Source organism: Rhinolophus sinicus, linkage group LG03, assembly GCF_036562045.2.
Source record: "Rhinolophus sinicus isolate RSC01 linkage group LG03, ASM3656204v1, whole genome shotgun sequence".
NCBI lineage: Eukaryota > Metazoa > Chordata > Mammalia > Chiroptera > Rhinolophidae > Rhinolophus > Rhinolophus sinicus.
Genome location: NC_133753.1, coordinates 13031428 through 13056115, shown reverse-complemented (window position 1 = coordinate 13056115; position 24688 = coordinate 13031428). Strand labels below are relative to the sequence as shown.

Sequence of the window (24688 nt, the reverse complement as noted above, 5' to 3'; positions counted from 1 at the left end):
TTAAGTTTATTAATACATGTATTTCTGATTTCCTTGTAGTGCACTCCGTCACCCCTTTCATGTTTTATGATACAAACTTTCAAACATACAAAAGTAGAAAGAATAAAATAATGACCCTGTATCACCCATCACCCAGCTTCAACAATAATCAGTCATCTTGGTAGCCTCTCCAGAGAGAATTTGAAGGTTATATGCATATATGACTTCTCCATTCATTTCAGTGTTTACATGCTAATATGCAAATGAGCAGTAGCCTCACAAATTTTGTCAAATATAATGTAGTTAATTCTGTCTGTAGTGTCTAATGATAGTATTTGCCCTCATTTTCCTACTAGTTCAGGCAAAGCTTTATATCCATATATTAAGTATTCAGGAAAATAAGATCATTTTCTTCAATTGTGTTTTCTACTTACTTTACTCTGTCATCTCAGGGCCCAGAACAGTGCCTGGCACACTGTAGAGGCTCAAAAAACGTTGGATGAAAGAATAAATGTCAACCACTATGCTATGTACTGGGAAAACTAAGAAAAATATGACAAGTTTTCCTGCATCTACAAACCATGGAATTTAGCTGAGGAAATACAGTTGACATAATGAACCAAAAAGGTAACTGCCAGACTGAAATTGTTACCAAGTAGCAAGGGACAAATATCGGAAGAGGTAATATTTGTAAAGATCCATAAAATAAGGAGGATTTTTTTTGGAACAGAATGAAAATAAATGTAAAGAAAGGGTAAAAACATGGAGAGGATACGAATGAGAAAGACATAAACCATATCGTCCAAAATGGAAGTGTCAAAGAGATATTTCAAAGAAATGAGTGACCGAACTTGATGATAGATTTGACATGGGGGACAAAGGAAAGACACAGGTCAAATCTGCCTCCTAAAGATGCTACGAGAAGAATGGTTGTTTTACTAATAGAAATGGGATAATTAGGGAAGTCAGTTTGTAAAGAAGCTGAATAATTCACTTGAAGGCATTCTGAATCTGAAATTGTGAAAGGCTATTCAAGATGAGATACCAATGCATGTATTGGAGAATGAGGCACTAAAATGTAGACAAGAGTCTAGGCCAGATACACAGAAAATGGGAGATACCTGTAAGGAAGTATTAGTGGATGTAGTCATGGATGAAAAAGAGGAAACTCTGGTTGGGGCAACTGAGAAGCCATGCACATTTATGTAAATAAGTCAGTATATGCCATTTTCACTTAATATAAAGCTGATTAGAGCTTTTCAGTGTGATATATAAAATCACATAGTCCTACTGTCATTAAAAAAAACACCTCCAAATACCATTCCATTTCATAAATGAATAAATGTCTGTAATTACAAGAGTCTCATAAAGCTATATCTTGTCTTTCGGAAGATTACTTCATTCATTGAAGAGACATTTACTCTTTTATCCAATATATTTTGAGTCACTATAGTGTGCCTCTCACTGTTCTAGGCCCTGAGACGACAAAATGAAACAAGTAGACAAAAATCTCTGCTCTTTTGGAGATTACATTCTGATTGGGCAAGGAACAGAGACAATTAGCAAATTCAAAAATATATAAAATTTCATGGGATAATAAGTAGTGTGAAACAAAACAGAAGGAAAGCAGTTAAGGGAATACATAGATAATGACATGGGGGAGGGTGCTATTTTGGATGGGGTGGGAGGTAGTCAGTGAGGTCTACTCTGAAAAGACGTTTAAACAGAGACTTGAATGAAGGGGGATGAGCCCTCTTGTTATGTGTAGGAAGGTCACACAAGTCAGAGAGAACTTGAACTGCCAAGATCCTGAGTAGAAGCATGGTTGGGTTGTTGAGTGAACAGTGAGGAGGCCAGTGGGGCTGGAGTGAGGTTTGGGAGCAGGAAGAGTTGTAAGCAATGGTTTTAGAAAGTAGACAGATGTCATGCTGTCTGCAGGTCACAGTGATGATGTCGTTATTAATAGGTTCATCTTGTGGATGTCCTTCCACACCTTGGCATTTACATAATGTTGTTGAGGATCATGAACCACACTGAAACAACAGATTTATTGCACGTCTTTCTGCACTAGTGAACTTATATTGGAAAGATTTTAAGGATAACAGACTCGTACCTTTAAGTATTACGTGTTATGGAACGCTTTCACAGTTCTTCATATACATTGATTTTTAAAAATTTGATCTTAAACAAATAGAGCAGTGACTTTTACCTGTCTTTATTTAAGCAGCAAAACCTTTTTCTTCAAATGAAATCTTATCCAGACCCTAATAGATACACAGACAAAAGTAGCGCTGCTTGAATTAAAGCAGAAATAAGCAGCCTAAGAACACACCACGCCGCCTCCACATTGATACTCCCACCCTCCCTGAGCTCCTTTCACTCAAATCCTGTTGGCTGCTTCCTAAATCAGGCTGTTTCTTAATTATCTGGAGAATTTTAAAATAATGGATTTCTGGATCTTTGCTAGATTTCCTGAATCAGAAACACCAATCTGGTAAATCAGTTATGAATGAAAGCTCCACAGGCAATGCTAGTTTTCAGACAGGATTGGGAACTACCGCCGTACAATATAGTTTGAAAACCAATGATTATCAGAAGACTGTAATGCTAGGCCTTCTCATGTAGGAAAATAGAGCTGGGGAATATTAAGGAGACGTGAAGGCCAGCGCTCCATGTAACATACTGGCAAACAACAGGAGGTGTGTCTCCCAGTTCTAGGAAACAAATCAATGAATGAAGAGAAAAGGCACAACAAAAGTGGCTCTCAAATATATCTCAGTAACAAGGAAGTGATAACAAAAAACTGTTGAGAACTGGAGTCGCCATTTATAAATTTTATGTTTTTAGTCTTAGGAACAATAAAAGACTCTTAATACGCTAGAAACAAGCAGCATTGTGTACAATTTTTAACTTTTTGAAATAGATCCTTATACTTCATTAAATAACACTGTTCAGAAAACTTAAAGGTCTTTCTTTTAGACATTTGATCAATGAAGAATTAAAAAATTTAAACTAGCAAACAATAGAATATTTCATAGATTTGGATGAATTTACAAAACAATCACAAAGGAAAGTAACCTACTGATTCATATATATCTCTATACAGCAAAAAGAAACAAAACCAAAAGTGAAATGACAATAGAAGGGTGAAATATATACATCAAGCATGCTTTAAAAATATTACTGATTTGTCAAATATAGAAAAGCTTATCTGAATTTGTTAGAAATATTTTTTATGGAAATGGAAATGACTGAAATAACAACTAATTTACATTAAAGGAAATCCCAGTAAACAAGTATATTAAAGATGCACTTTCTCACTAACAACAAAAATGTAAATTAAATAAATTTAAGACTTGCAGTTTTACATTTATGAGATTTGGAAAAAAAATGCTGGGGGAGAATGGAGTGAATTGTTATGCTCATCTGTTATAGGTGATATTTTAAATGGTATAATAATTTGGAAAACAATATGATAATATATAGCGGGTAGCTATAAAGATATTTTTCGAATTTGTTTCTGTAATTTCACTTCTCAAGAAAGTTCATGAACAGTAAAGTGCTATATTTGCAAAAATGTTCATTGTAGCTTTATTTGTAGTAACAAAAAATCCTGAAAAACAACTTAAATGTTCAATGACAGAAGGTGAGTTTAGTAAATTATAAAATTGCATGATGGAATTTTATGCAACCATTAAAAATCATACTCATAAAAACTAGGCAGAACATGAAAAATATTTATTTTACAATGTTAAGCCAACTGAGTATACCATTTAGTATGTAAAAACACATTTATAACAGATGCTAGAAGGTGTTATCTAAAAGTGAAAATAATATTGTGAGGTTAAGATGTATTCATTCTACAAACATCTGTTGAACGCCTACATTGTGCCAGCAGCTTGGATTACAACAGTAAATTAAAGTTATACTTGATGGCACTAATGGAGATTAAGTCTAATTTTATATTTTTTTCCCCAAAATTTTTCAATAATAATGTCACAGCAACTTTTCATGTATCAATTTTGCTATAAATGAGGGACAATAATAAATTAAAATGCTTGTTATTTTCATCTGCTTACTCCCAATACACATACACTATTTTATAGAACATAAAATTAAGCAATTTGTTTTGTTTTTATATTAGTGAAAAGCACAAATTGTTGGTTCCTGTTTTCCTTTTTATTCATTTGTTTATTGATTTATTTATTATTTGATTGGGTTATTATTTTTTCCTTTTATTTATTTCTTTTTCTTTTAAATTAGTTTCAGGTGTACAAAACAATGTAATAGTTAGACATTTATCATTTATATCCCTCACAAAGTGATAACCCCCATCCCCTTGATTGGGTTATTCTTTAAAGAAGTACCTACTGAGTGCCTGTGTATTGCTAGCATGCTGTGTGCTAGGAGTACTGAGTAGGGCAGATGCCCTGTATCTATCTCTCACGGTCAGGGGCTTACCACGTAGTTCTGTTACAAATCAGATTGTTCCATTAAAATGTCATTTGAGATTTAACGACAAATGTTATTTTCTGAATGGAGGAAGGATTTAGATAATGAACAGAAAACCATGAATTTTTTTTACACCTTTTGTATGTTTTGCAACTTTAACTGGAAAAATAAAAAGGGGATTCTGTTTTTTAACCTGCTAAAGAAATCAGAGGTGCTTTTGTACTAGTTACTTTGGGTGGCCCCCAAATTTCTTTATAAATAATTTCACAGAAATGTGGAGAATATTAGACAATATGTAAAGAATACAGTAAAATGGTATTTAAATGTTAAGAAAAAAATCAAATTGATCTCTATGGAAAACTGTATTTTTGTCTTTGAGTTCTTAGTACTGTTTCCGTTTGTTGGGGGGGAGGAATATTGACAAAACCAAAGTGGTGTGTGGGTTGGTGAGTCTGTATTTATCTACAGACAAATATGGAGAATACTATATAGATTACTACAGAGAATACTATGAAGTGAAATTTCAAGGTTAAGAAAAAGTAAAGTTGATCTATGGAAAATTGTATTTCTTCCTTTAAGTTCTTAACATGTTCCTTCCTCCCTTCTCTTTTTGGGGCAATATTGAGAAAACTAAAGTGGCATGTGGGTTGGTGATTCTGGAATCTTTATTTCCATATGCTCTTTAATTTCATCATCCTGAAGTTGTCACAATTATAACAATAGTGAAAGTATGACTTTTTTTAAAAATAAATTTTATTGGGGAGTATTGGGGAACAGTGTGTTTCTCCAGGGCCCATCAGCTCCAAGTTGTTGTCCTTCAATCTAGTTGTGAAGAGCACATCTCAGCTCCAAGTCCATTTGCCATTTTCAATCTTTAGTTGCAGGGGTGCAGCCCACCAGCCCAAGTGGAATTGAACCGGCAAACTTGTTGTTGAGAGCTCGCACTCTAACCAACTGAGCCATCTGGCTGCCCCTCTGGAAACTCAGTGGCAGCTCGTTGTCTTCAATCTTGTTGTGGAGGGCGCAGCTCACTAGCCCATGTGGGAATCGAACCGTCAGCCTTGTTGTTCAGAGCTCGTGCTCTAACCAACTGAGCCATCCGACTGCCTCAAAGTATGACTTTTTTTTAACATTAGTGGTTGGAGCACTATTAGTTAGGAAATCCATTGGGATGCTCAGTTGGACATTTTCACAGAAATTATGTTGTCCAGATCTACTGAGAACTCTGCTTATGGACTTTTATAAATTTATGGCTTTTATTTATGACATTCTGAGCCTTTATTAATATCTAGATTCTGGATTGATTAATTTATTGAAATATCCTTAAATATAAGTATGTAATCATTTATTTTAAAAAATTGAGGAAGAGTAGAGAAATACAGATTTTCTCTCATCACTTAAAAATTTTTAAATGTGAATACAAATCTTATTACTATGACAGTTTTGTTTAGTACTTAAGTTACTTTCAACATTAGAAACCAAGAATAGAATTAATTAAATCAACAAAAAAGTCTTGAGTGCCTCTTAACAGCACAGCAACCTACCAGAACAACAGACACGTAAAAAGGGGTACCTGTCCTCAGGAAATTTAGGGTCCATTTGAAATTGTAACAAGTGGTTTTATCTAGTGCAGCCTGAGTCTTCATATGAAGAATGATCATAAAAATATAATTTTTATCATTTTTATTCTATATCAGTAATTCATATTAAAATTGGTTTAGCACAAACATAGGGATCCTATACAGGAATAGTTGTTTTAGGACCATATCTGGTTGCCAAATCAGCAGCCTGTAATAAGCACTAACTCTAACCTTGGAAAACTAAAAAATGTAAAAATAAATTAGAATGACATTTTTTTGGAAAAATAGGTTGTTAGATTAAACATGAGAGTGCATAGGATTTACTTGCTGGAAAAGGTCTTTGTAAAAATTAAGTTAAAATGAATATGTTCAGATATTTACAATGTACTCCTGAATTGAGCTGATTAAAAATGTTTTTGTAGTATTTCCAGAGATAATATTAATTGAAGTTAAACTTTTCCCTCTTCTTCTTTTTTTTTGAGATTTGGGGATTTTTTTTTTTTATTATTATTGGGGAAGGGGAACAGGATTTTATTGGGGAACAGTGTGTACTTCCAGGATTTTTTTCCAAGTCAAGTTATTGTCCTTTACCATCTTAGTTGTGGAGGGTGCCATTCAGCTTCAAGTTGTTGTCCTTTCAGTCTTAGTTGTGGAGGGCTCAGCTCAGCTCCAGGTCCAGTTGCCGTTTCTAGTTGCAGGGGGCACAGCCCACCATCCCTTGCGGGAGTCGAACCGGCAACCTTGTGGTTGAGAGCCCACTGGCCCATGTGGGAATGACACGCTCCAACCAACTGAGCCATCTGGGAGCTCAGCGGCAGCTCAGCTCAAGGTGCCGTGTTCAATTTTTAGTAGCAAGAGGCGCTGCCCACCATCCCTTGCGGGAGTCGAACTGGCAACCTTGTGGTGAGAGCCCACTGGCCCATGTGGGAATCAAACCAGCAGCCTTTGGAGTTAGGAGCACAGATCTCCAACTGCCTGAGCCATCGGGCCGGCCCTTCCCTCATTTTTTTGCTTCCATTTTTATTTCTGACTTGGGGGAAAAAAAGAAAAATATGTATATGAAAGTTGTGTGTGTGTGTGTGTGTGTGTGTGTGTGGTTTTTAATTTCCATAGTTTTCAAGTTGATATGTTGACTTTTCAAGTCTATTAGAACCCCAGCATGGTAGCACCATTTCTTTGTAAATAGTTTGCATATTTAGAAGTCTCCCCTGAAGCCAGAGAAGATAGGGAACACAAAGAAATGTTATTAGTTTTCAGTAGATGATTCAAGGAATGTTTCTGGCATTCATTTCACAAAAGAGTTAATATTACATGGACAATAATATGAGATACACTCTGAGATAACAACCGAAAATCTAAGTTACTTTTATTGAATTGTTGGATATCATGATTATACTAACCCTGTCAAAGAAAAAAAAATTTTCAACCTTGAGAGAAGGAATAATTAATAAGTATTATTAAAAAAATCAGAATTCTCTTTTAACAATAACCTGTATTTTAGCCACCAAATCTTTACATGAGCTGCAAATTTCTATGAACTTCACATTTGTGTAAAGATTGATTTGCTTTTTTCTCTTTCTCCTAATGGGTTCCACTTCCTCTGCATAAAATTTTAATTCCTATTTAGTCATTTCTTGTCAGATCTTGAATAAACAGTAGAAAGAACAGACAAGGAGACATTAGAGAGATGGGATAAACACATGTAAAATATGAAAGCAATTAAGATTTTTTTTAATCTGCGGCAAAGGAAAGTCTGAGCCTTAGAATTACTGGAATCTAAGGTAATGTCAGAATAATGAAACGAAGCTTTTTGCAGATGGCAGTTACCCAGGTACCCCAGCTCCTTTCGCTCTTCTTCATGGTCCTGTTTTCCAAACCTTTTCTACCTGCTTACGTGATCTTTTTCTGTTTCCTTCCATTTCGATTTTAAAGTGGGGCCTGCGGTGGGACCTGGCTAACACACCAAAGCCTTGTCTGCCACTGAGCTTGGAGACACTTTGAGTCTTTAGACAGACAATAAATGGTGGGGAGAGGGTGAAACTTACGGATTTTTAAAATATCAATTTTGTGCCTTGTATATTAAAATTGTATTCAAATATATTGTACATCTGCTTCTTTTTAATCAGTGTTTACTCCTCAGCTGCTGTCAGCCCTCTGGTCTGGAACTGATTATTTAGGGAAAATTGGTTGGGGCCATCTGGAAACATGAGCAACTTGAGTTTCTCTCTGATTTCTAATGCATGTTTTGATGGATGCTAATTATATGCTTTATTTCATTATTTATTGTTTCTGTGTATTGTTAGAAAAGAAAATCCTAACATAAAATGACTTGTTTTCAAAGGCTTTGGACTTGGCTGCCCTTTCTACAGAGCATTCTCAGTACAAGGACTGGTGGTGGAAAGTGCAGATTGGAAAATGTTACTACAGGTAAAATTTGGATTATTTGTGAAGGGTTCATAAAGAAGTGGCCACATATTTTAGAGTCAAATCTGATGAATTTTTATTTTTTGCAGGGTGGATAGATTTCCTCATGAAATGAGAACTGTGTCTTTGGCTTACTGAAAAAGCAATTAACACATGGTGGCACTAAGAACTGACACCTTTAGAATAGTAGAATTTTAGAACTGGGAAGGGGAAAGTTGGAGACCATCAGGTGCAGCACCCCTTCTCAGATGAGGAAGCTGAGGCCAGAGAGAGGCTGTGATGTGCACAAGGAACCTGTTCCTAACAGACCTGGGGCTGGAATCGAGTCTGTTGTTTCCCACTCCGCTCGTCTTGGCTCTCAAGGCCTTTTTATTCCCATTGTTGCCTCACATTGGTCAAGTGCTTTGCGCTTAAGCGATAGAGTGTCACGTTATGTATCGCAGGTAAATCTCGCAGCACCTTGAAGGTAGTTACTATTATTAGCCCTTGTCCAGATGAGAAACACTGAGCCTCAGAAAGATAAAAGGACTTGCCCGAATTCATGCAGCTATAGTAAGTGGGAGAACAAGAATGTGAGCTCAGCTTTTTGATGCTCGTTCTCTTACTATTTGCGCAATTCCATAGTGTTTCTCTAGGATCTGAATATTCTTATATTAATTCACTTAATGTTTAAACACAGTTTTAAGCACATTAATTGAGAGCTCAGAAATGCTGTAATTAATTTTATGAATATTATACAGCAACTTGTAAAGCCGATCTGAAACTTGTTCCCTGACACTGAAATGTGCTTGGAGCATTTGAAAAGTAGGGACAAATGAACAATTATATTTTATAGGGATAAGTATCTTTTGTTATTAAAAAACAAGGTGGATGAATTGCTGTGAGCATCCTTCAGTACTTATAAATTTTAATTTTCAGTCAAACACTGTGAGGAAAAGAAATACACAAATGGGAAAAAAGGATGCATTTTCTTCTATTGAAATTAGGACTACTTTCCATTTAGATATTTCATGTAGAACTCTAAAGTATTTTTTCCCTACTGTTAGATTCAGGAAGTGTTTTCTGCTAAAAGGTAATTTTAGACTGTTATAACATTGAACTCTTATGAATACAATTTCTGAAGACAAACTTGAAATCTTGAGCTTCTAAGCAAAACCTTCAACAATCTTTAATATTTGAAAATAAGCACAACCCGGATTCTTTCTGCCATTCACATAGGATGGCATTTAGATGAGTGTATTTTGTCATATTAATTATCATTCTTCTCTGTTCCTTAATAGCATCTCATCTTTATTATGAATACAGCATTCATTCATTCATTCATTCATCCACTCACTCAGTAAAATATTTAATGAGCAGCTACTCTGCCAAGCACTGGGGTAACAAGTATTTATTAGATAGTCCCTTCAAATGGTTTACAGTTGAATGCAGAGAGAGTACAGTAAACAACTATATATGCATGGTTCCCATTATGACAGAAGCAAGTGCAGTTGAAGTGGGAACCCAGAGAAAGAGCTCCTAGCTTCGAGTGGCTAGGTCACGGATGCGTTACCAGCTGATGCAGCCCCCAATTGACTTCCATCTCTTTGCTGCTGATCATTAGTTCTACTGGGTCTTCCGCTGCAATAGCTCTCACACTTGCTCCCTAACTACCCAGTTCTGCCCCCATCTCACACTCTGGTATTTCAGGTCATTTGTTTGAACTGTTACATTAGCTTCTTCTCTGGGTTTTCTGCCTCCATTTTTTTGCCCCATTAGTCCTTCCACTATCAGAGTAACTGTTGTGAAGAAACAACTCTTGTTGGATTCTTTGGTTAATCCCCGTTACCTCTAAAGTGAAGTCTGGATTTGGGTGTGGCATCCACGGTCTCATCCCAGGCTGTCTGCATGTTTGCCCATATCTCTCCCTTCTCCTATTCCTTATTGTGTCCTCCTTTTTGGTTAAACCAAAACAACTCAGCATTCCCCTAACATGCTGTGTACTTTCCTGCCTGTTTACTTACGCTGATAGTTTGCTCCTCCCTCACCTCACCCTGTCTGGCTGTCAAAATCTTGTCTATCACTCCTTCCCCGAAACTATCTTGGTTCGCTCTTCCTCTGTGCTCTCAAAGCACTTTTTTTCTCGTTGCCATAATCCTAAATTTATTTATGAGCGTGTTTTATTTCAATCCTTACTGGTGTCTTCAGGACATGGTTGTTATCGTCATGTTTGCATCTCCTTGCCTTCATGAAATGTGCATGCAGTGGGTGCTTGACGATGTTTATTGAATTAAATTGGAGAGAAAAAGGTAGCAGTTGATGGGGATTACCTCTGATATTGGCCTGTGTTCATGAACTTGACTGATGTTTTCATTATTCCTAGACTTTCTTTATATATGACACACGCCCTTTTCTTTGCACCAGAACCCATGTGGTAAACTCCTTTTTGATAGTACTAGAAGAAATTATCTCTTGAAGATGCAATGATAAAAAACATGACCCATCCTTCCTTCTTTGTTTTGGTTTCCAGGTAGCTTAATAGCTCTGATTGCTTTCTTATTTGTTTTTTAATTTGTTTATTCTTCCATCTCCAAGGTTTTAAGAAAATCTATTTCTGTTTTCATGTTCTTGTTTTATATATGTCTTTTTGTTGTAGTCTCTTTTAGTCTTTTATTTTTATTTTTATTTCTTAATGAAAGTTTATTGGGGTGACAATTGTTGGGTAAGGGGGGGAGGAGGGTGGTAGATGAGGGTAAAAGGGATCAAATATATGGTGATGGAAGGTTGTAGTCCCTTTTAAATCATTTTTAGAAGAGACAATTTATTAGATAAAAATGTATAGACACTCGTGAATAATTAGGTATTCATGGAATTCAGTGACTGAACTTCAGCCATGTGTTTAAGACTTGCATATTCAGTTGCAGTTATGTATATAAATATGCTGTTTTACAGAACTTTTAGAGTTCTTCGATAACATTTTGTAAATACTCCTTATAAAAGTTGTGGGACCTTTGAAGAGGTGTGGGTTTCTGCCATATCACACATCCTCTAACTTTAGGCCAGTTTTGTTTGTTTTCTTTTAAATCACTTTTAATCTCCTTAATCCCATTTCTTCTAACTGCTATTTGGGTACAGCCACACCAATGCTTGAGGCTTAGGTTAGAAAAATGATCAAAGATGGTTTTTTTCAAGCCTTTAAATGAAAGTAGCACAGTGGAACATACTGTGTATTGTCCTGACTTTATTTCACAAAAGAAAAGCATTATTATAAAGTGCCCAAGTAGCACTTAGATGGCTGTGGCGGAGGAGTTATGAGAAAGCCCCACAGATCTGTGAGGGAAAAGCTGAAGTGTCCTTTAGTGATTGATTCAGTGGTGACAAAACGTTCTCTGGGCAGAGGAGATAGGTGCTGAGATCAGGACACTTATAGTTACACAAGGAACAAATCTCAGATTTGTGGACTAGGACAGGCAGTGTCAGATACATAAGAAGGAAAAGAAAATGTTTCTAGAATAATAACAACATGCTATAGCTGTATCCTCAAGTGGCAAATAGTGCTTTCATCCACATTGATTAAGAACGGCTTTAAAAATGGGGTTTTGTCTCAGCAGAAGATGGTTTCCAAGAAATGTCATCCTTTAATTGTTCCAGTAAAGTAGAGACTCTTAAGTATTTATTCAGGTCACTTGCTGTAGGTCCAGCTGGTCGTAAGCTCTTTGGGTGGTGAACTGTGTGACCTGGCTCACCGGCAGCTATTAGTCCTGCTGTGACTAGACTGCCAACGGACTCTTTACTCAGCATTGCAGGGTTAGAAAAACAGTGAACATGGGAAATAGGCAACTTTTTGCTAAACTATATAAATATACACGTTGATATGAACATATGTGTATGCTATTACCTTCTTTTACATGCTTACTCTTATAAATGTAATTTGCCTCTATTCATATCTTCATGGTATGAATAAATGTCATAATATTTATTTTTAACTTGAATGTCTAATTTTTTTAATGGCTGTTCTTAGGTTAGGAATGTATCGTGAAGCAGAAAAGCAGTTTAAATCAGCCCTGAAGCAGCAGGAAATGGTAGATACATTTCTCTACTTGGCAAAAGTAAGTAAGTATTCTAAATTTGAGTGAAATCTGTCTTCTCAGAGTAAATGTTTAAATTCTGGCCAATGCATGGGGAGAGTTGCCAGTTTCTTTAGGAATATTTTGGCAAGTTAATGTGTTCAGATTTAACTTACTTTTCTTTTCAGCAAGGGAAAAAGTGGGACCATATGGAGAATAACTATTTCAGGAGAAATTGATTACATGAAAAATAATAAAACCCCATCGAAAGATTGCCCATTCAAGCAGAAGAAAATACCTCAGGCTTAACCATCCCCATGAGTAATAGGTCCCAGCGAGACCCTTGTTTTTACAACACACTTGTCTCCCACCTAAGCAGACTGTAGAGAACAGGAATTCTTTTTATCTATATCCTTTATTTCTTGGCTCTATCATAATAGCAAAAACAATCTTTCCCCTTTATTGAGCACCTACCCAGTGTTCTCGCTTTATTGAGCACCTATTCAGTGTAAGGTATTGCAGCAGGTCTGTTGTTTATGCAGCTTAACCCTTATTGCAACCTCTCTGGTCTGTTTGAATATTTCCTTTGCTCTTAAGGAAAAGGAGACTTAAAGAGTGTAAGCTGTTCAGGGTCACTTGGCTGTTACGAGCCAGCATTCAAACCCAGGGTGTTCTGATGCCAGAGCCTCCTCACTGCCTCTTAGTGCCACCCACAGCCACTACGGAAGTGAGGGGCCACCCAGAATTTTCAGTGTTGGGGTAGTTACTTAACCCCCATCAAGTCTACTTTAAAAGACATATTTGCTGAAGTGGTTGTTATGACATCGTCTTTCTGTATATTTAAGAATTTTTTTTAATTAAAAAAATGTGGTAAAGGAGGTTAAAAAGATGAGATATAAAAGGAAGGGCTACTAGTTTCTAAATATGGTATTAAAGTGAGCATACTAAAAGGATACAAAATGAAAAGTAAGATATATAATTTGCTAATCTGTGCTAATCGTACTGTGCTCATCTTAGTATGTGTGCAGTGGTTTTCAAAGATGTTTGAAACTATATGATATCTAAATCTATCTACTATACATTATGTATTAAACTTAAATTCTTAAAGAAGTTTCAATGTATCATAGTAGACTTTTAAACTTTCCTGACAGCTTGAAATTAAAATTCAGGCCACACTATTTGAGTATCATCTTAGTTGATAATTACCTGTCACATGGCTAAAAAAATGTACTTTCAATTTTAACTATTGTTAAATACATGGTTTGACCTATTTTTCCATAAGTTGATTTGTTTAAATCCCTTATTGCTTACATAACTGTATAGAGGTAAAATTTACTTATTTTCTTCAATATGTTAAGGAATGATTGCTAAATAATAGAGATCAAGCAAAGTTTGGAAACAACATTGTTTCTTAAAATTTTAAATGGTTAATTTAAAAAATTATCAAATATTTTATATTTCTTAGCATATTAAATCGTATTTGTTATATCTTTAAAAACAGTTTAGAAGCATATAAGATAAAAATGGAAGTTTTCACCCATACCTCTCCCTCTAATCTTACACTTTAGCAATAAATACTGTAAACAATTTTCTGTGTATCCATTTGAGCCATTCTTCAAAGCACAATCTAGCTGTTTAGGAAGAAATAGAGGATCCATGGTCATGAAGAAAAAATGTCATAATCTTATGTTTCTATACATAAAATAATTCTCTATTTTAGAGATTCTTCTTAGGTATATGGGTTATTCATTCAAATGTCCTCATTGCTAATTAAGTGGAAGCCATCAAGTGCGAATTCTCTCAACTCCCTGATGCCACACCTCACAAATCTGTTTCCCCTCTGTTTCGGGAGGTCCTTTTCCAAAACCACCCTCTTCACAAGCTCTCCCCTGCTGCTCTTTCTCAGACCTTGTTCCATGGGTCATCCCCTCTTTCTCCTGCATCTGCGACTTCAAGCTCATAATTGATTCCTTAGGGCCAGTCAGTAGACATACTCATGTCTGTTGTATCCTAAAAAGATTGTCCCTTGATCCTTTCTTGTCTAGTTACTGCTTAGCCTCTCTGACAATAGTAAGCCAACAATAAGCATTTGTTGAAGAAATAAATGAATACTTCATATACAACATGTGGAGATAAAACCATAACATCATTATTGGCAATTAATCCTAAACAATTTGAAGAAATTTTACTGTAATATCTAGGAGATGATTTTTGTTACTAAACAATTATTATAAACTTGGCATAAAAGATACTACATTATTTTAAGAACCAGTACTTTTACTGACTTGTATCTTGGTTTTAGGTTTACATCTCATTGGATCAACCTGTGACTGCTTTAAATCTTTTCAAACAAGGCTTAGATAAGTTTCCAGGAGAAGTAACCCTACTTTGTGGAATTGCCAGGATCTATGAGGTAAGGTTCATAGTATTTAAAAAATTGACATGAAATTAAGACTGTGCTTCTTAAGTAAGCCCATTTCCCGTTGGGGTCCTAGCAAGGAGAACAATTTATAAAACTATAATGGTTGGCCTGTGGTTGACCAACAGAATAAGATACTTTAGTGCATACATTTAGCCAAGCTGAGTTTTTATTATGAAATATTTCAAACCTACGGAAAAGTATAGAAAATGGTATGACATAGAGAGTTAAGTTAGTCTTCCCCTATAGATAGCTAGTTGTCCCAGTACATTTACTGATCCTTTCCCCAAGTCTATGATGTCAAATATAAATTTCTTTCTATATATGGTAGATATGTTTTGGGGCCTTCTGTTCTGTTGTTCTGTTTGTCTAACCTTATACCAATATTAGTCCATCTTAATTACTGTAGTCTTATAAAACTTACTATTTGGGAGGGCACTTTGTTCATCTTCATCAGGAATGTCTTGGCCATTGTGGATTTTTTGCTTATTCTTATAAATTTTATAGTCATGTTCCATGAAAAGCCTCATTGAGATATCCTACCTGCTGCCTAATAACTTCAGCTTTACAATAATGTCTGACACCAATTTGGGCAAATTCTACCACCAAAGAGACCCACAGGGACTGAGACAGGAAGAAAGGCCCCAAATAGCATTCTAATATCAACATTTCTCAAAGTGTGATCCAGAGATTCCTGGGGTTCCTGGAGACCCCTTTCAAGGGGTCCACAGATCAAAACTATTTTCATAATACTAACATTGATGAGATTGGTGATAATATTAATGGCTATATTTTTTTGATATTGAATAGCGAAATGCATTAATCTCCATACTGCCCCCTCAATTTTGCTGTGAACCTAAAACTGCTCTAAAAATAATAAAGTCCTCCAAAAAAAAAAAAACAACAACAACAGTCCTTGGAGGTAAAAAAAAAATTTCTGTGTGATAAAAAGCATAGTGTCATACTTCTTACAGTTAGTGGTGTCTCTTAGATTTGATAAAATATGTTATGATTAAAGTCTAACAAAAATGTGAGTCTTCATATGCTAAGGAGGAGTGAATGATGCACACAATAAGTGTCATGAAAGTTGAGAAACAGAAGAGAGTTATATGAAGTGAGGGCATTGGGAAAATTTCCATGAGGGATATGGAGCGTGAACTGGCCTTGAATGTGAACTTGAAAGATATAACATTCATTAATAACATTAAATACATTTAGTTGTGATTATCAGGGAGACTCCAGGTCTTTCTGCTCCATTCTTCCCCACTTCAGTGTATTCTTTGTGTAACCATCAAGTTATTCTTTAAAAATGTAACTAGAATCACGTGATTCCTCTGCTCTGAACTCTAATGGCTTTCCCTCAACTTAGGGAAAACACCTGAAGTTCTTGCCATGATGAACAAAGCACCTGGCTACCTCTCAGCTCTCCTTTTGTGCCTGTCTCCCTCTTTGCAGCCTCACTCGCTTTTGTGTGGCTCTTCACACGTGACAAGTGCATTCCCACCTCAGGCTCGTATAGTTGTTGTTCCCTCTGTCCAGATTTCGCTTCCCCACTTGTGCTCAGGTCTCTGTCCAGCCTCTGTTCATGAGTCATCTCCTCCAAAACCCCTTCGGAAGCAGCACCTTCCCTCTCTGCTTACCCTGCTCTGTTTTTCTGTACAACACTTATCCTTGCCCGACCTCATAGTACATATTTGTTCATTTCTCTTCCCTACTAGATGTAACCTCCTTGAAGATAGTGTTAACTTTATGCTTTTGTTCATAGTGTGTCCCCAGGGCCTAGAACAGTCTGACACATGCTAGGCTCTTAGTAAATATTTATTGAATGAAAGAATGTAAACCAGTCAGAAAAAAAAATAATTTCTTGGCAATATTAATAAAGTATTGCTCTTCTGTCTTGACGGAGAATAGGAAATGAACAATATTTCTTCAGCAGCCAAATACTACAAAGAAGTTTTGAAACAGGACAATACTCACATAGAAGCCATTGCATGCATTGGAAGTAACCACTTTTATTCTGATCAACCAGAAATAGCTCTCCGGTTTTACAGGTGTGCTTTACCTTCAATTTCTAGAACTACTTTCCTGTAAAATATTGGTGAAACAATAATAATGGTGGAATGAAAATGTAGAGAAATAATGCATAGGCTATATCTACATATGAGACTAAAAATTCAAACGCCTAGATCTTTTATGAGTGTTAAAGTGACTTGTAATAATTTGGAAATGCACAGATATTTGGCATCTTGTAGAAACACACCTGGATAACCAACTGAGTTTTTAACCCCATGTCATGGTCTGAAGTAGCCGTTTTGTCATCACCCAACAACAGTTTGATAGTTACTGGAAGCGCCTCTCACCGTCACTGCCTTCATTAACACCACTGTCTATAATAGAAAGACCCTGAAAGTGAAATAGTGATGAGATTTGCAAAGAGCAGTGGGCAAAGAGCAGTGGGCCCCAGGTTCTGAGCCCTGATGAGAACCTGAGCCAGGATTCCCTGTTTTGTGCAGTATTGTCAGCTCTTGTCCAAAAAGCTTTTTGATTTAAATAAATTCTGTTCTCTTTTGAGCACATACTTATTTTATCCTAGGGATGGTTTCTGAGATTAATTTTTAAATTTTGATTTCCTTCTCAGCACTTAGGTTATATACAAGGAGGTAACTGGCAACTGACAAGAGTTCTTTCCATACTTAGGTTGGACGCATAAAACATGATAATACGAATGCCATCTTGTCACATGCAGCTGCTCCCCCATCCCCAGAATGGCTCATGAGTTCCTCAGGGCAGTTGGGTGGATTTTCATTTGCTTATTTAACTCTCTTATCCTTTGTCCTTTGGGGTTAATGATTCATAGAATCAAAACGGGCTTCTTGAGCTGTAGCATGAAAGCTAAGTGGATAACATGGGGGTCCACTGGTGGTCTTATCTTCCCTGGTGGAATCCCATTGGAGGTCAGTAGATGCAGCTCACCCACAAAATTCACATAACCAAAAACAGGATCCAACTCAGCTGAAAACTTGGAGGTGAACGCTAAACACAGTCTTCAATTAGATGAGAAGGTCTTAGGAATTTATCTATGGGCACCAAAGCTTTATGAAGCCAGAATGTGTGACTATTTACTTCTTGTTTTGGTTTCCTAACAATGCTTTTGGGGGAGAAAACTTGCATAAGTTGTAAGTTTGCCTCTGGACACATTTCCCATGACTGGCATCATTAAAAAGACCTGCTTTTGTATTTGCTTCAACATTTTTTTCATTTACTATAATACTTTCTATTTATATTCTTGGGGGTTTTAAAAATTATAAAATGAATTTATTTCTAACTTCGTAAAAGATATATATGTCTTAAGATTTATACTGTTGGTCTGACACCACAACATGTATGTTCTTTTTCAAAAAGGCGTCTCCTGCAGATGGGTGTTTACAACTGCCAGCTTTTTAACAATCTGGGGCTCTGTTGCTTCTATGCCCAGCAGTATGACATGACTCTGACCTCATTTGAACGTGCCCTTTCTCTGGCTGAAAACGAGGAAGAGGCAGCTGATGTCTGGTACAACTTGGGACATGTAGCTGTGGTATGTTGTTTCTCTAATGTAATTCCTGTTATAGAAAAAGGTGGCCACAAATTGGGTTGAAGACATTTTCAGGTATTATCAATCCCAATTTGGTTTCACAGTCTTATGTAGCAATTTGGAGATTTCTAGCAGTCACCATAACTCATTTTATATTCCCAGGTTAAATCCTCTTAACATACAATTCACACTTGACTCATATGATTGGTATTTGTTGCTTTTCCTGTGGTAGCAGAAAAGATTTCTATGAAGAGAGATGGGAGGAGATGGCAGGAGGAAACACGTGGATTTGTGTGTGCTTTTCTTCTCTAGGGAATAGGAGATATGAATTTGGCCCATCAGTGCTTCATTCTGGCCCTGGTCAACAACAACCACCACGCCGAGGCCTACAACAACCTGGCCGTGCTGGAGATGCGGAAGGGCCACGTGGAGCAGGTCAGTGGCTCGGTGGACGGTCTGCTTTCTTCACAGCAAAGCTGTCATGTGTAGCGTCCTTACTTGTTATAATTTAACAGTGAGCTCTAAAGTCTGGCCATCCTGGGTTTGAATCCCAGCTCCGTCATGTAGGAGTGACCTTGGACAAGTTACTTCACCTTTCTGTAGCCAAAATAGAGCACTTGATTTCATTAGGACAAATCTGTACCTCCCCAGTCTTCCCTACCGTAGTGAATTGTTCTGCTGTTCTCCATCTAGCTGCTCAAGCCAAAATCCTGGGAGCCACCCCTGATACCTCCCTTTTTCGACTGCCCCTCCCTGCCACTCCACATCCCCATCGTGTTTGGGAAGCCCTGTCCGTTCTACCTCCAAGCCACATGCTGGACCTGGCCCCTTTCCTCCTCCCCTGCCACCTTTCTCCAAATTGCTCGCATCTCCTGCCTGGACTACTGCAAGTCTCCTTGCTGGGATTTTGTTCCCACTTCTATCAGCAAGTAAGTGTATCCTGTAATACATCCTCCTCAGAACAGCCAAACGGATTTTTTTTTATAAAACAGGATTATTTTGTTACTGCTTTGCTTAGCATCCTCCAAAGTCTTTCTCTTTTCATTTGGAATAAAATCCTGACTTCAAAGCTTGGCCTACAAGGCCCCATGTAATCTGGCCTCTGGTTCCCTCTCAGACCACATCTTTTGCCACTACGGTAGTCCCCCCCTTATCCACAGTTTCACTTTCCTCAGTTTCAGTTATCTACAGTCAACCATAGTCCTAAAATATTAAATGGAAAATTCCAGAAATCAGCAATTCATAAATTTTAAATTGTGCACCGTCCTGAATAGCATGATGAAATCTTTCGCTGTCCCACTCCTTCCTGCCTGGAGCGTGAATCATCCGATCTAGCGTATCCTCGCTGCATATTAGTCACTTAGTAGCTGTCTCAGTTATCAGATTGATTATCAAGGAGGGAGACCACATTTACATAAGTTTTATTATAGTATGTTGTCATAATTGTTCTATTTTACTATTAGTAATTGTTGTTAATCACTTGGCATGCCTAATTTATAAATTAAACTTTATTGTAGGTATATATGTATAGGAAAAACATAGTACATATAGGGTTCAGTACTTTCCAAGGTTTCAGGCATCCACTGGGGATCTTGGAACATACTACCTGCAGATAAGGGGAATGTACTCCTTTCCTACTGACTGAGACACATTAGCTATCTTACTGCTCTGCAAATATGCAGTGCCTGTTCTTATTTTAGAGTCTTTGAGAAGTTCTTTCAGATCCTGCAATGACTTTTTTTTTCACTGAGGCATTAGCTTAATTGCCATTCCTTAGAAAGGGCATCTCAAACACCAGTCTAAAGGTGCCTTCAGGCACGATAACAACTACTACCTTTTACTTTTTTCTTCACAGCACTTACCATTTTATCAGATATTTTCATGTGTATATGAAGAGTGTCAGCAGCTTGAAAGTAGGGACCTACTTTCTCTGTCTTCTAACTGCTCTATTTCAGCTCCAAATACAGTGCCGGGCCCATGGTAGGTACTCAGTCAATATCTGTGAAATGAACAGATGATACATAAAATTGGGTAATAACAGTACCCGAAGGTGTTTTGTGAGGATCAGTTGATGATACAGGTAAAGCACTTAGCACAATAGGAGCATAGTATTGAATACATGGGAGATGCTTAATAAATTGTATTGTTATTATTATAACAAATTTTTAAGATGCTAAATATACAATAAACAGAGACTCAAGGCAGGTCAGTAAGTCCCCAAAGTCACAGACGTAACGAATGGCAAGCCAGGACGTTGACCTCCAACCTGTTCTCTTCAGCACAATGATAACCTTTTAACAAAACAAGGAAAGACACATCATTGGATATGGCCCCCAAAGTAAATGTATAAAATACAAAGATGGATTTGTATTTTATAAACAAAAACTACTCCAAAATGGAAACTTGTTCTTTGATGGAACTGTACCTATGTCCATAGGAAGCAACTGCTTTTTGTGATTTTCTTTGTTCCCATATTGGTGATTTTCCTTCCCGCTTATTGTAGTTTCTCTAGTATACAATTGATTTGAAATGTTGTGGTGAAAGGTTCCATGATATTCACCCCATTTTATTATTAATTATACCTCAACTTAAAAAGAAAATAGCTAATCATAACACACAAAAATTAATATCCACCATCCTACATGAACTGTCATTTTATTTTCCGTTAAAAAGAAGATGCATGAATTTGTCTTCAGGGTCAAGGATAGAGGGTTTGGGTTTAGCTACAAGTTGAAAGGTCATATTCTGCAGCTTGGAATGCTGAATTTGTGGTCTTCACAGTGACTGTGAGACCATCTCCTGTCACTCAGTGGTCCCTGCAACATCTGATCCTTTGAGCCCACAGGGCCAGAAGAATAATGTGGATTTTCTTTGTTTGTGTACTTTACAGAACAGAAAGCTTGTCATTTTCAGTTGCATTCAATTGTCATTTTCAGGTCAGGAGTATAATAAATGTTTGCTCACTGTCATCCAGCACAGAACTTGAGGCTTTGAAATTTACTGTGGTTGTTTGGTTGTTTTTCTTGTTGCATTACAAAACAGATACTTAGAACCCCCCTAAAGCAATCAACAGCAACAAAAACTAGATTAATAGGACTTTTTTTTAGTATTGGGAGGATTATATTTTGAGTTCTATGTCATATTGAGGTATAAACTTTACAAGAACAGTGGTTCTCAAATAATTAAATCTATTCTGTTTTCAATTCTCTGATTTTCTCCATATTTTGAAGCGTTTTATTATTAATATAACTTTGGCAATATATAAAGAGTTGTATATCAGTAAGTTGTATTTCATGAGGAATGTCATCTGTTTTCATCACAGGATCATGTATTTTAAGGTCCTGGGTAAAGAATTCTTTTACCAAAAAAAAAAAAAAAGAAGAAGAAGAAAGAAAAATCACCAATATAGTGCTGATACATGCTTATATACCTTTAGTTTTTCTTTTCTTTTTTTTTCCACAGGCGAGAGCACTGTTACAAACTGCGTCATCTTTAGCACCCCATATGTACGAGCCACATTTTAATTATGCAACAGTCTCTGATAAGGTATTCTCGCTCTTTATCAATTTATCATCTGGTCTGTTTCATTCATCATTTGACCATCATAGAGTGCAGAAGAATTATTTTATGTGTTAAAATATGACATTTAGTCATTGAAAAAATACTCATTAAATAACTCTTGGTTGGGGGAGGATTTAGTAATTGACTTTTACATCAAGGAACTCCTGTATATATTATTTATGAATAATTGCCACCAAGTCTCTGGCACGACTGCTGTAAAATTAAGGATATTAGTGAAAGCTATTTTAGCTATAAACAATATGGGGCAAATGCAACTGTTAATATTGTGTTAAAGACAATTAATATCCAAGAGCTAATACAAAAATCATGTGCCATTTTTAATAATAATAAGAAAACAAAGAAAAGGCATCTAATAAATAACTTTTGCTTAGAAACCTTCCTTTAACATGGAAGGTGAGTTTTGAAGATAAGGAAATGGCTAAAAATGTTTGCTGATGTAAAGACTCTTTCTGTATAGACCAAAAGACATTATAAAAATATGTCATTTTTCATAGCATGAACATGAAACCATCTGCACTCATTTCTGTTTTGAAAATAAGATAAGCTGTCATTCCTAAGTTGTAATTTTTGAGTGCTTGTTAAGAGCCAGACACTGTTCCAGGTGCTCTATACTTTCTCCAGGTCTCCCAACAGCCCTGCACTGTAGGTATCCCTTACCTTCCTTACTCATTTTGTCATATACCTGATGTTTTGTTTATTGAGCCTGTGCTATGTACCAGTTGCTGTTGTAGGTACGGAAGATGTTAGCAGTGAATAAAACAGATAAAAACCTGTCCTTCGTTGCCGCTTCCGTTCTAGAGGAACCCAAACTTTATCTATGGAACTTAAAAGACTTTCTAGAGACACGTGGCAGCTGCAAGTTGGGAATCCATACCCGGCTCCCAGGGATGCCCAGGTGTTTTCCACTGTAGTGTGCTGCCACGTAGGGAAACCGCAAAGAAGGCTTGATTACTTTCTTTCAGGAAGATTATCCCATTTTAAGAATATATAACTCAAATGAGAGATTTCTTTAAGCAAAAGGCTATCCTTCCTTTAGAGAAAATACTATATTGAAAAGAAATGCTCTGATTTAAAAAAGAAATGCTCTTATGTTTCTTAACACATATGTGTGTTACAAAAAAGACCAGAATTATCTAGATTTCCTGTGTGCACACACTGAAAAGTGCTCTCTTTAGAAATGTATACGTGAATCAGATACATTCAGATGGATTCAGATACTGTGTGTTTTTCTTTAGGATTGGATTTTAACACATAGTTTATTGAAAATCAGGGACACCCTTCATAAACTTTTAAAACCAGATATTTTTTCCAACATTAATGTGCTTGCACCATTTAAAACCTCCCAGAGCATGCTTTTGTATCTTAAATACCATAGTTTTTGCTTGAATTTCTATTTATAAGATAATATCCTAATCAAAATACGTCTTTGTAGTACATTACAAAGAGCTAGCTGTCCTCAGTCTTTCCAAAACTACTCAGGGCTGTTTTAGCATGCAAATGTTATTTTATTTTTATAACACTGTCAGTGACAGGAAAAGAAAACACAGATTTATGAATTTATAACCAGACAACTGTAATGGGGCAGAAATATTTATACAATTGGTTATTTTATTTTTCTCATATATTTTTCAAGATTGAATTGTTATCTCCGTGAAAGAATTCTAAAACCAATGTAGCCTAATCAAGCAATTTACCCTTAAGAACCCTTTGAGTTTCTACAGTATGTGGAGAGTATGTCTTGTTTTGACTTCCTTACTCATGTTTTCATGTTTCATTCTGTGGTCTTATTCTGCTACTTCTTACAGATTGGAGATCTGCAGAGAAGTTATGTTGCTGCTCAGAAGTCTGCAGCAGTGTTTCCAGGCCACGTGGACACCCAGCTTTTAATTAAACAGTTGAAGCAGCACTTTGCTATGCTCTGACTGCTCCTCAGACTAAATGTATTCTTATAATGGGGCATTTATAGATGGGGAAAAGGAGTGTGTTTATGTATACGCGTGTGTAACACAAACCTGCCCTTGATATTAACGAAGATGACGTAAGGGAGTTTAAACAAGAATGTGTTATGAAAACTTTATGTTATAAAAGACAGGATTTCAGCCTTCGTAAGTAGATCATGAAGGCTTCTCCCACGTTATGTGGTAGATGTTTGTTAATAATGTTGATAAAACATTTTCATGAATTTCCTCAAATTTTTTAGAGATGCACATTTTTAATGCCCGTAAGCTTGCCATTAGCTATCATTAAGAGATCTGAAATCTGCCTTTAAAATTGCACTTTTATGGCTAAAAGTGTGTATATTTATCCTGATTATAAACTTTATTTGGAACTTAAAAATTGTATTTAAAACCATATGTCAAATGCTTTGGGAGACACTGTACATTTTCTTACATATTTTGCTTTAAAGTAAATCAATGTGTAAAACACCATCATTCTGTTATTTTTCATGAATTTTTATTTCAGGCATCTCAGATAAAACAAGTACAGTAATCTTAGAAATCAAGTCATTATTTTAATTTCATTTGAAATGATATGCCACCAATTTGGATTTTTTTCTGAGAAGCTATTTATGTGATAGCACATTGTTAATATAAGAATAACAGATTTAGAAATGGAGTCACAGGCCGGGAGT

The 24688-nt window shown here is 36.3% G+C and overlaps 1 protein-coding gene across 2 annotated transcripts in view; it reads left to right on the top strand.

Moving 5' to 3' along the window:
• Positions 1 to 24488, top strand: part of TTC8 (tetratricopeptide repeat domain 8) — a 43722-nt gene extending 19234 nt beyond the window's left edge. For both annotated transcript variants that reach the window (XM_019744723.2, XM_019744713.2), the window contains 8 exons: positions 8353 to 8438; positions 12436 to 12523; positions 14784 to 14894; positions 16812 to 16951; positions 18303 to 18477; positions 18787 to 18909; positions 21937 to 22020; positions 23862 to 24488. In XM_019744723.2, coding sequence (XP_019600282.1) covers positions 8353 to 8438; positions 12436 to 12523; positions 14784 to 14894; positions 16812 to 16951; positions 18303 to 18477; positions 18787 to 18909; positions 21937 to 22020; positions 23862 to 23978 — 924 coding nt within the window. In that variant the 3' untranslated portion in view covers positions 23979 to 24488. The remainder of the gene's footprint in view (positions 1 to 8352; positions 8439 to 12435; positions 12524 to 14783; positions 14895 to 16811; positions 16952 to 18302; positions 18478 to 18786; positions 18910 to 21936; positions 22021 to 23861) is intronic.
• The last annotated feature ends 200 nt before the right edge of the window (positions 24489 to 24688 follow it).